Raw genomic sequence first — 11,622 nt, 5'->3', positions numbered from 1 at the left:
TGTTTCAGTTAAAAAAATTAGTCATATTTCAGAAGCCTGTTTTTGTTTTATAAAGCAAATAAGTGTAATTCGTAGAAAGAAATGACAAATAATTTTAAATTTTAGATTAGGACTCCACACCTGCAAATATTTATGGGACGAGTTTTCCCATTGACTTCACTGAATGCAGTTGGCCTTTCCACAACCAAAAAGTTCTTTGCAGGATAAGGGCCTGCGAGACTGGTTCTGCACTACTTTGTGATGCAAAATTCCTATTGAAATCAAGGAGTGTAGCCTCAGCCCTTGAAGTTCCACAGTTACAAAATTTAAAATAATAAAATAGGAAATATGGTCCCATATAAAACTGTTTGCTCTCAAGCAGAAGAAGCCATCTGTGCTAATTAGAGAAATAGCCAACCAAATCAAATTGAAATGCATGTCTTAATATTTAGAGCAAGGTTTTTCTTATGACAGGCTTATGGGAAAGCAAAGTAAATTTCAGACACAAATGCTGACGTTGGAAGTTGTAAGGAGAAGTTTAAGGTTTCTTTCCCCGGTGCTTGATTGGACTTTGCATCCTGTATATGAAGAAGAGTACGATGACGTAGTACATGGTGCTTTTCAGGAGTAGGACAATGTATATTAAATATGCCGTCCTGTGCATGAAACTGTCTGTAATATCTACAACAAAATACAACAACAACAAGTGGTTAATGTTGCATATTCTATAGCCGCAAAGAAAAATAACTATAAAACCATGTGTGATAACGTAAGGTATACATGGTAAATGATTGCAGTAATTATACCACCTAATCATACTATGCATAAATCAGTATCTGATTGTGTCCTCTAAAGAGGTCTACATTCTGATCAGACCTTCCCATCCAGCAGAACTGAGAGAAACCAAGAGGCACTCTCGGTGCTGGCATTGTTGGTGTCTGCTAAGGAGTAAGCAGAATGCTAGTGCTTCTTCTAATAGTCTGTTGCCACAATTTTAGGCCAAAATTTTCAGACATGGGTGTTTCCGTTTGTTCTGAGTCTGTATCTAAGCAGCTGATCAATCAAGTGGTCTGATTTTCAGAAGTACTGAAATTACACTGAAATCAGTTGGGTCTTCAAGCTTTCAGCACCTTTACGCCCCATTTGAAAAGTTTGGCTTTGAATACTTTTTGTAATTTAACATGTTAAATGTTAGATTAAGGACCAGTGGCACGTGTAGGTTAAGGAACAATGACCCGTGTGGCATGTTAACAAAGCACAACAAATCCCACCAAAACATGTATTTCAGTAGGACTGCTACAATGTGTAACCTGAGCTGCCCTATGGCATTAGGTTTTGGACCCTTTTGGTAACCCACAGCAGATGTTAACTTATAGTGACAGGTGCCGACTTTCTCCTTTCCGGGTGGGTGCTCCACCCCACTTCACTGCTTCCCCTAAGGTCCCACCCTGGCTCCCCCTCTTCTCCTCCCTGCTCTGCCCTCTTCCCCATGGCCCAGTATCTGCCCCACCTCTTCCCACCATGCTCTACCTCCTCCCCTGAGCGCGCCCTGCCCTCACCCACCTCTACCTCCACCCCAGCTCCGGCCTCTCCCCTAAATGCCTCCCACCTGTCACCGAGCAGCTGATCGGCTGGGCCCACCAAACAGCTGATCGGCAGGTGGCTGGTGGGTACTCAGCACCCACTATTTTTTGTCCATGGGTGCTCTTAATCTCTTAATCTTTTTTCTCTTGCATTATCTTTTTCATTTTGGTTTGTGTAATTATTCTGGTCTGCTGTAACAAGTTAGATGCTGTGTGTGTTATTACTTTTGTTGCAATATGTATCCCTTGTTCAAAACCAAACACTGTAGGCCGGGTCCGTGGCTGGTGTAAATCTACAGAGCTCCATTGACTTCAGTGGAGTTTTGCTGCTTTACACTAGCTGAGGAGCTCAGCCAACATTTTCATTATAGAAAGATTTTAAATTGGGGGAGAGGAGTGGAGCCAAAACTGAGCTTTTGATGGAGAAGCTTCAGCTTATGGAGAGATGGAAGCTAATATTGGACTGGAGAGCGCAAACCCTTTTAGGAACAGTAACAGATTTTATTCTTTTATTGTAAAGAAACAGTGAACGCTCTAAATATATATAGAACTAGTTTTAATAATATAGTATATACCTGAAGATTCGATAGGGACAAAACCTTCTTTGCTTTCATGTTGATATTTGCAGCGATAATTCTTGTTGCTATTTTTATCTACGGTCAGCCAGCTGCTTATTGAGTATGAAGGTTGATTGTCACCTGGGGGCCAAATTTCCTCCTGCACTGCATTTTCCTCTGCACTCTTCTTGCCGTCTTCCCAAGTCACCTTAATAACATTTGGGTAAAAATCCTCAATGAGGCATATGTGTGTTACTTTCCCATCTTGTTCAGTAGAAGGAGGCAGGACCTGCATCTTGCTGGGATCAAGTTTTGCTTGTATGTCTGGATTAATTTTGGAGAGAGAAATTTATTTGTTAGGAATTAAGTAAATTCAGAATTGCGTTATACATTGCATGCTTTGCTTTTGAAACCATAAAGAAAGAATTCACAGATTTGAAAGTGAAGCGAGAGGTAATTTCATTTCTTGCATTGAATTCCTCCAACTTGCACTCAAGCACACAATCTTAACTCTGAGTTTAGCATGCGAACAATACCTCGTTGCCAAATGTATTTTAACTACTTTGTGTCTATAATATATTGTTAGTGCCTATTAAATTCTGAAGATGGGAGTGGGTTACAGCTTTAGGGAGTTGGAATTGCAGAAATTTACGTGCTTAAATTGAATGCAGGTTTTTGAATTTGGAAAATTCCTTGTTTTATGACAACAGTATTTCAATATTTCAGGGAAGAAACCTGTTCCCCTATGCAGTGTGACTAAATAAGTCAAGAACTGACAGGGACTCTGATCCCGAGGAGCCTCAATGGCAGATCAGACCTTTCAGGACTGGGCTCTCAATGCATGTTACAGGCTCAATCCTGCACTTATTAAAAATATGGGGAATTTTGATGCTGAATCAGGCCCTTTTATTCCTGCACCCCTCCACTCTTATGTGATGGCATTTATGTTTTAGTATGAATTTGAATTGACTTTGTGCAACAGAAAATTACAATACTAATCTAAAATGCTCATGTCAGTAATGACCTATACAGTATTCACAAATATTGTATCTCTTGTTTCCAGTGCACATCCTTTCTCCCAGACCTTTCGCCTGCTCCTACACTCTTAACAAGAGAGGAAAAAATAGGATGAATTCGGGGCTCCATCCAAGTCAATGTCAAAACTCTCATTGACATCAACAGGGCCAGGATTTCACCCCTAACGTCTTAAGTCTCCTGACTAATACGTACTTGTGATTTGAGAGGCTAAATCTTGGTTACCGCACTAAAGAGAATAAAGAGGGTTTCTCTCGGAGAGCTACATGATGAATGGGAAGATGAAATCTTTCCCCCAACCTAGCTTGAGCATCATAGGCTGGGAACTTTAATAATGTCCATGCAGTTGCCCCAACGACTGAGCAGGGATTCTGGCCAGTTGATCTCCCTAGTCACAGAGCCACTGGCCATTCCATGCCCTCACCACTCCCCTACCCCCAATCCCCACTGTTCTTTGGTGCACAGGGGTCCCCTAGGAGTGCACTCCGCACTGGATGGAACTGTGGATGTTCTCCTGGTCTGGAGTATTGACCCCTACAGAAAAGAACAACCCAGCTTTGACAAAAGGTGAGCAAAAAAATTCTATGTCAATAATTAATTGTCATTGTGATCACTAATCCGTTTTACTTTGAATTCTGTACATTAACCTCACATTTGGATACATTCATTCTTCTACTGTAGATTGCATATCACTTTATCAGTCTGTTATCTTTTTTGAATAAATTGTGCTCTGCAGTCTCTAATTTTATATTATCACAAGTAACTTTTTCTCTATGCTACTGTAGAACTTACTTGAAACAACGAGCTTTGTGCCAGAGCCAAAGACTTTGATACCATTGTTGTTACTGTGTTCATGTGCTTTGCAAAATCTCACGGGCCAGATCTTCAGCTGCTGGAAATCAAAGGAGTTCCATTGAAGATCTGGCCCATATAGCTTCATACTATTTGCTGTGCAATTGTGAACTGAAATTGATAGAATCACATTAATATACTAGACTTGTGATTTAAATGGCTTTTCCTTACAAAATGGCAAATGCTTGATTCTGTATTCCTCTGACACCCCAAACTCCAATAGATTGTACTGGATGTTTGGAGTACTTTAGGAGCAGACATGCAAAATAAGTCAAAAACTTCAAATACATTAGAATTTCCTCAGGCCGGGATTCCTCAGTATCACTTGAAATTTTGATTTTTCTTCTAAAGTGAATTTAGTGCTTGTGAAAGGTGCCAAACTGACAGCACTAGAAACTACCTACATTGAAAATACTTCAGCATTCTACAGCATTGGTCCAGTGCTTAGTAATGCCATTGTAAAATGTGATGGGTGATTTTGGACCATTACTGGAGAATCTTTTATTTCATGCTGGATTTCTCACCTGGTCCTAACAATGTATTTGAAATCTGTTTGCAAAGGTCACCTTTAAAGGATGAGATGGTAAATTATTCTTAATATCCCTTAAATTCTTGGTATTTCTGCTAAAAATGCCAGCAGCAGTGCCTATCGTGATGAAGTTTTTTCAGGTGGACACCTGTCCTCTGAAGATTCTTTGCTCACAACTGCACATTGCTTTCTTCCATAAATTTGGATTTGGTCTTTTAGGGCCAATGGGTTTAGATCAGATACTTATATATTTTTTCTATAAAGAGTTTGTTATATTCAGTCGGTAATGTCAAAAATCAATTCCTAGAACTGTTTCAAAAGGCAGCAAACCAGTTTAAACCAACCCTAGACTACTTGAGAATCTTATCAAAATAAATATCAGCAATAGTAGCTCCTTTGTACTTTATAACTAATCTGCACTGATCACTCTGTTCTTAATGCACTCTGTTTTACCAGATCCCAAGTAAGTTCCATCATATAATGGACAACCTTTTAATAAGCATGCCAAATATTTTTGCATTTATTTCTTCTACGAAACTTAATATAAAGTTTTGGTGAATTTTTTTTTCTTATTTTAAATAAAATGACTAAGTACTTGTGAAAGTTGTCAGATACCATTGTAGACTGAATCCCTTCTTCATGGGATAGATACAACACAGGCAGGGACAGGGGAAACTTCTTCACACCGTCCCACCAAGCCATGTCAGTTTTGTCCTGGAAGGACAACCTCTAGAGATGAGAGGGGACAGTTCAGTCTCCATATTGAATTCAAACTTTGGTTTTTGCACTGAGCCTGCTATTAGTACCAGGTTTTTTCTAGAATATTACGTTCAGAAGAATCCAGTTATACCGGTTTAATGTAAACTTCTTTTGTGATGACTAGGTGAACTCCCTTAATAGATACAATAAGAGAAGCACCATTCTTCCAGTGTCATGCTTGAAGTCCTCACGAAGCTTGGTTCTGTTTCCAAATCTTTTTACTCATCTATTCCACTAAGCAAGAATTCTGAAGAATTCTGGTAGGTATTGTCCCTGCTCTCATTTACACTGGTGTAAATCTGGAGTAGCTCCATTTTAAATGAATGGAGGGAAGTCAGTTTAAAAAGAAGAATGACTAGTGTGAGGGCCAAATCAGGACTCCTAACTATATAGGACTTTAAAAGCAATTACTGCTTCTTCAGTAACCTTGTAAATAATGTTGTCCCTGCTAAGAAGTACACTTATACAACATGGGTAATTTCCTGGCCCCAAAGTCATTGCCATTGAGTTCTGTGGAGTCAGGATTTCACCTCATGTTCTTAGAATGGAAAAGCCCCGATTCCCATAATTCTGGAGTCAAATTCAGCCCTGGCACAAACAGCCACAATTTCTTTTGATTTTACTTAGAATTGTGCCAGGATCTGAATTTCTCCATGATTTTAGGTGTTTTCCTTTCTCAGGAGGAACTTACTTAGCCAATATTTGATATTTCTCTCTGAAAAGATATTTTATTACTAAAAGGTTTGATTGTATCCTACAGGTTTAATACACTAATAAATCAAGTGAGCAATCTTAGGTCTTCATGCTGTAATAAATAATCGACACCTATCACAGACCTGCTTCTCCATTCCTTACACAGTCAAAACAGTTGGTAAAGCTATGGGAGTTTCACCTGTCAGAGTGCTGGACTTTATATAGGTAAGAGGATTTATAAAACTGTCCATTGTAAACTATAATGCTAACTAAATTGTATCTACATTCTTAATACCACAGAATATTCACTGAAAGCAACATGCTGATCCTGTTCTGATATTTTTAGAATTAATTATGGTAGTGTATGTATTTTAATTGGCAGCATTACAGCAATTTACCTTTAGTTGAGAGCTATAGGGGTACTAAGGTAAATTTGATTGTGAATTTAGGTTTAAAATAGACTGACCGTTCTAGTTGATTTATATAAATGTGCAGAGAGTGATTCTAAGAGAGTAAGGAGCTGATTTTCCTTTGTCCTGTGTTTGTTCAGTCAGTTATACCAATGCAAACTGGGTGTAACATGCAACTTAATCAGAATGGTAGCACTTCCCATCGACTTTTCATGAGCGTAAATGGCTTCCAAGAGCAGGGCAAAGAAGACTCAGGCCCCAAGTATATATTGTGAAACACTATTAAGAATAATTGCAAGTGTCAGTTTGCCTGCAATGCCAATGTACTTCACACAAGATGACAATCTCTAGGGCCAGATTCTTTCACTTACACTGCTGTAACTACAAGTATTCAGCTGTGAAGATACTGACTACTTCAGAGGTTGCTTCCTTTGTTTTAATTGAGAAGCATGATATTGTTACTTCTTTCAGAGTTGTTTAATTGTATGCATGTGTACGAATTTTAGTTAAAGAAATTTGAGTAATAACAAAGCTAAGATAAATTTTTGCAATTGGACCAAGGACTCGCATTCTCAGGCCAGCAAATCCTCTGAAAAATGACATTTAACAGATGCTCTTTAGAAATATTCATAAATTTAAAGTAGATTTTTTTGAGTTCATCAGTAAAAATTGCAGGTTTGCTCTGAGATTGAAAAGTTGATGTATTTGGGATCAGATCCCACCAGGTGCTAACAACCCTAACTTGCACTGAAGTCTGCAGGAACTGATGGTGTTTCACACCTCACATTAAGTGCTCACTACTTCAGAAGATCGAGCTTACAATTCTTGACGTTACCTGTGATAAAAATATTTTCAATGATCTCAATAAGCCTCTTTATCTTTGCGTTACTGTAATTACCACATAACTTACCTTTTACAATGAGCTTGGTACCAAATACTTTGACGATATAGCCTCTAGAAGTATCACAGTGAGCAAATCCTTTGCAAAATACTGTACAGATCTAGTATCTTTATATTGATGGACCAGCAGTTGTTGCTTTAAAATCTGATTTGCTATTTAAATTGCTTTCTGGCCTAGTAATAAAATAGTAAATAAGGAGAGTGCATGTAAAATAATGTGAAAACTGTGGAGGCGATTTTCAAATGGGTAAAAGACACTTACACATCTAACTATCATTCCTGGCACCTGCGTGCCATTGAAAATCTGCCCCTAAAATAAATCTGATAAAACATGGTTATGATTAAGCATGAAGAAATTACTTTTTAAATTAGGGTCCACAGGCTGATATAATAAAATTAAGCCTGCATGCTGCCATCATTCCATAATGGTGCTCCTAATGATAACGATAGATTGAGGTAGAATATAGCATTAAATTGGGCATATTCATGAGAATAATTTTGGCTAACTTCTGCCATTTGGTGTAACCAGAAGTATTCCCCAACAGAAAACATTTGCTCTACAGAAATATTTGTTTGTCTCAGGGACTAGGCACCCAGCAAAGACGATTTAGCAGTATCTGGAGGAGTATCACTGGAGTATCATTGTGTTGATGAACCATTAGTTGTTGCTTTAAAAAAAAAATTGCTTTCTGGCCTTGCAGTAAAATAGTGAACAGTATCTGGAGGGAAGAATAAGCTTAATTAAAGACACACAATTCTCTCAATCCCATTAAATCCAAACATAGCTAAAACATTAACAATTGGAAATCATCTTTAAAAATAAAAGTGAGAATTATATTATTAGGTCAATTATTGTATTTTATTCAAATGATTATTCTGTCACATATACCTTGTGTTTATGTAAAAAAAAGCACACCTTTTTATTCCCCATTATCATATGGAATCAACAATATTTACTGCATTTTGGCCTTTGTTTTGGCCTTTAATTAAGCTCAAGCTTAAATACGTTGCTGAATACAAATGGAAACATGCTTAAGTGCCCTCCTGAACTGGAGCTTTTTTTAGGAAAGAAAACTGAATTGCATTAAGATATTCCTACTATAAATGTACCTTTTAATGCTACCTAATGGCCAGATCCTCCAAGTGCTGATCATCCTCAACTCCTATTTAAATGAATGAGCATTAAAGAAGCTCAACAACTGATATGACGGGGTGCTAAATACATGGTATTGTACAAAAACCATAGGTTCTACATTTCACATTTACTGCTAAAAATGAGTGGTTCCACTTCAGAATATTTTTGCATAATCATCTCACAGTGTGACAATACCAAACAAGATCTCCAAACAGTTTACATCATTCTCATTGATTACGCAAGCATAACTGGTTCGTTCTGAATTAGAGAGACTAGAATGGGTGAAATCCTGACCCCAATGAAATCAATTGGAGTTTGCCCTTGATTTTAGTGGGATCAGGATTTCACCGAGTATATTTATGATTAGCTTGATTTTGTCCTGGATAACAAGCATAGTAAACACCCAGAGTAAATGTATGCTTTGAAAACATCTTGAGAAACTTACTTGAAACCAACAGTTTGGTGCCGGAGCCAAAGTACTTTACTCCATACTCACATCATTGAAATCCTCTACAAAAACTAATGAATCATGAAGGTATGAATTTCACTGAATTCAAATTCTGACGTTCATATTTGAAATACAAAGTCCACAGTCTAAGCAAGGCTTGCTATCGGCGACTTAATTGTGGGAGTATTAAATTGAGTTTATGCACTTTGTGAATTCCTGTGCCACCTTCTACCAAAAATGTTTCTTGTTCCTTGAAATACATCTCGGCATGGAAAATTGAGTGGGGTGAATTCCTGGTCACCACACACTTTCATTAATTTCAGTGGATGAGCAGGATTTAGTCCTATGATCTCCAATGTGCCTGGATAGGAGGGATGGTCTTGTGGTTAAAGCACCAGAGTGAGACTCAGGAGATTTGCCTTTTTTTCTGGCTCTCCCTCTCTGCCCTTTGTCAAATCACAATCTCTGTGTTTCACTTTACATTTTAACATGCTCTTAGTGTATAGTTTAGAAAATGACATTTGCTAAACAATGGATTATAAATACTGTTATGTACTCAACATTAACTAGCACTTGCATTATTGATTGGACTGTTTCTGTAGCTTTAATCAGATAAAAATTTATTGTACACAAAAGGGAAAAGATACTTTCAGTAAAACCACTTTCTGAGAACCTGCAGACTGTTGCACCTCCGGCAATTTTTCTTCGTTAATCATCATACACTGATATAGTCCTAACAATAACAAACTTTTTAATAATCCCACACCTGCTAAATTGAAACCTGTGTTGTGAATTTTACATTTGCTGGCATTTGGACATTATTTTAAATTTAAATCTCTCCATTTCCCTCCTTCCTGTTTCTTAACAGCTATTCAGTAAATATTCCAGCCTTTTACCCTTGTACTCACTTTACTCATTAGGATCATAAACTGCCGTCAGCGAACCCATTGGTGTACGTGGGAGTTCTATACACAGGTCAAGAGCAATACATGGATTATGTGCAAATTCCTTTTTAATATTCATTTATTAGGTCCAATTTTTTTTGTCCATTCCCTTGATTCTATTTATCAAAAGAAAAACATTCAAGAATAAAAATACTTACCCGAAACAACTAGTTTGGTTCCTGTGCCAAAGTACTTGATCCAGCTTGAAGTGTCACGTTGACTTTTCATTTTACAATAAGCTGTGGTTCTTTACTTATGCTGCTGTGTCCTTGCTCAAATATCCAGGCACTCTAACCAGTAGCTGGAAAATACTTCTAATGAAGCATTCCTGGTTTCTTGACTGCTTGGAGAATTTAATGAATTCACATTTTTGTGCCCTCATAAAGCTAATATAAATAGAATCACTAGAAAGAGAATTCATGTATGTCCTTGCAGCTTTTCTGTTAATGAATCCTCACTCCTTAAAATGGAAACTAGATGGTGGCTTCTATTTGATTTTAATGTTGTAAAGAGACTGTTGGATCAGGCGGTTCTCAAACATTTTCACTGTGTGGTCCACATACTAAAAGAGAGTATGTCTCATGGACTACAACCGCTCTCCCGTTCCCAATAGCATTGACCATCTCCTCCTCCTCACATCTGCAATCACATCACATCTCTGTAGCAACTGATTACATGGAAAAATAATACCTGAGAGAGAATTTCATTCGTAGCCGTATTACTGAAATTTAATAGATGGTAATGAGGAGGAACCAGCATTATGTGATCAGCCAGCTCTCTAGAGACGAACACAAAGAGGTCTATGGACTGCAGCTGGGAGCCTGTACACCAGATACATATTTTGCTGTATGTTGGGATTGTTGCAGTTTGTGTTACCAATTTACTGGTATCTTTTCACATGGCTGCTGGGGAGAGGAAAAATATTTTCCTCTGCATACACAGACATTATAGAACAGAACAGAGATAACGTCTGAGAAAGCCCACCTCATTTCAGACAAAAGGTGTGGATGACAATCTAGCAATTGGAAGGGAACTAACCAGAGTATTTGATCTCTCTCACAGACACAGACACTGCCACCCCCAGCTCACCCACCTGCAGAATAATTCTGGGAAATAACTGACAGTGGGTAAGAAAAATAGAAAAGGAACATACAGTGAGAGGTTCCTCTCAAATGTACAGGGGGTTGTGTCAAAGGGCTTGTCTACTACCCAAGAGTTTATTGGGAATATCTCCCAGCATTGCAATCGTGCTGGTGAATCTTCCCTGGGAGAACTGGTGTAGTGAAGGCAATAGCCTTCACTGGCATGTTACCACCATGTCTTGTAGACCTGCCCTGAGCAGGGTTAAGTGACACCATCATAAAAACACCAGCACTAGCACTGCTGCTCTTGGTGTCCTTGGTGGGGCTCTACTGATGTTAGTGCAACAGCGGGAGGTTTCACAGAATACAGCCATCGTTGCCCCCTACCTAGCAAATGTACCAAGTCATGGTCTCACATTATATAGCACGGTAGTTGCAGTATGATTTGGTCTTGCCAGTATGGAGAGAGCAAAACTGAATTTTAGCCATAGTCTAGTCATCATGCATAATAACTTGCACTGGTGTTGCATTTTCTATCCTAGAATTTCAATGTACTTCAATGCATTAAGCTTGATTGTCTATGTGAGGCAGGTATTATTCACTGAAACCCAGAGAGGATAAGTGACTTGGTCATGTAAGAAAGGGTGCAGAGGTTCAGGGGGCAGAGACTTGGGAGAAAGAGGAGGAGGAGAAGAGGTTGGGGTCACAGTCCTGGT

General features: G+C 38.4%; 1 gene segment (V, D, J or C); it reads right to left on the bottom strand.

Moving 5' to 3' along the window:
- Positions 1 to 517: 517 nt before the first annotated feature.
- Positions 518 to 10,369, bottom strand: LOC141981893 (Ig lambda chain C region-like). The segment is given in 3 exon segments: positions 518 to 660; positions 2,138 to 2,443; positions 9,983 to 10,369. Coding segments are annotated over 3 exon segments (519 nt in total).
- Positions 10,370 to 11,622: the final 1,253 nt, after the last annotated feature.

This window comes from Natator depressus, chromosome 2, assembly GCF_965152275.1.
Source record: "Natator depressus isolate rNatDep1 chromosome 2, rNatDep2.hap1, whole genome shotgun sequence".
NCBI classification, from domain to species: domain Eukaryota; kingdom Metazoa; phylum Chordata; order Testudines; family Cheloniidae; genus Natator; species Natator depressus.
The sequence above is the reverse complement of the archived record's forward strand: the minus strand, read 5'-3'. Positions and strand labels throughout refer to the sequence as shown.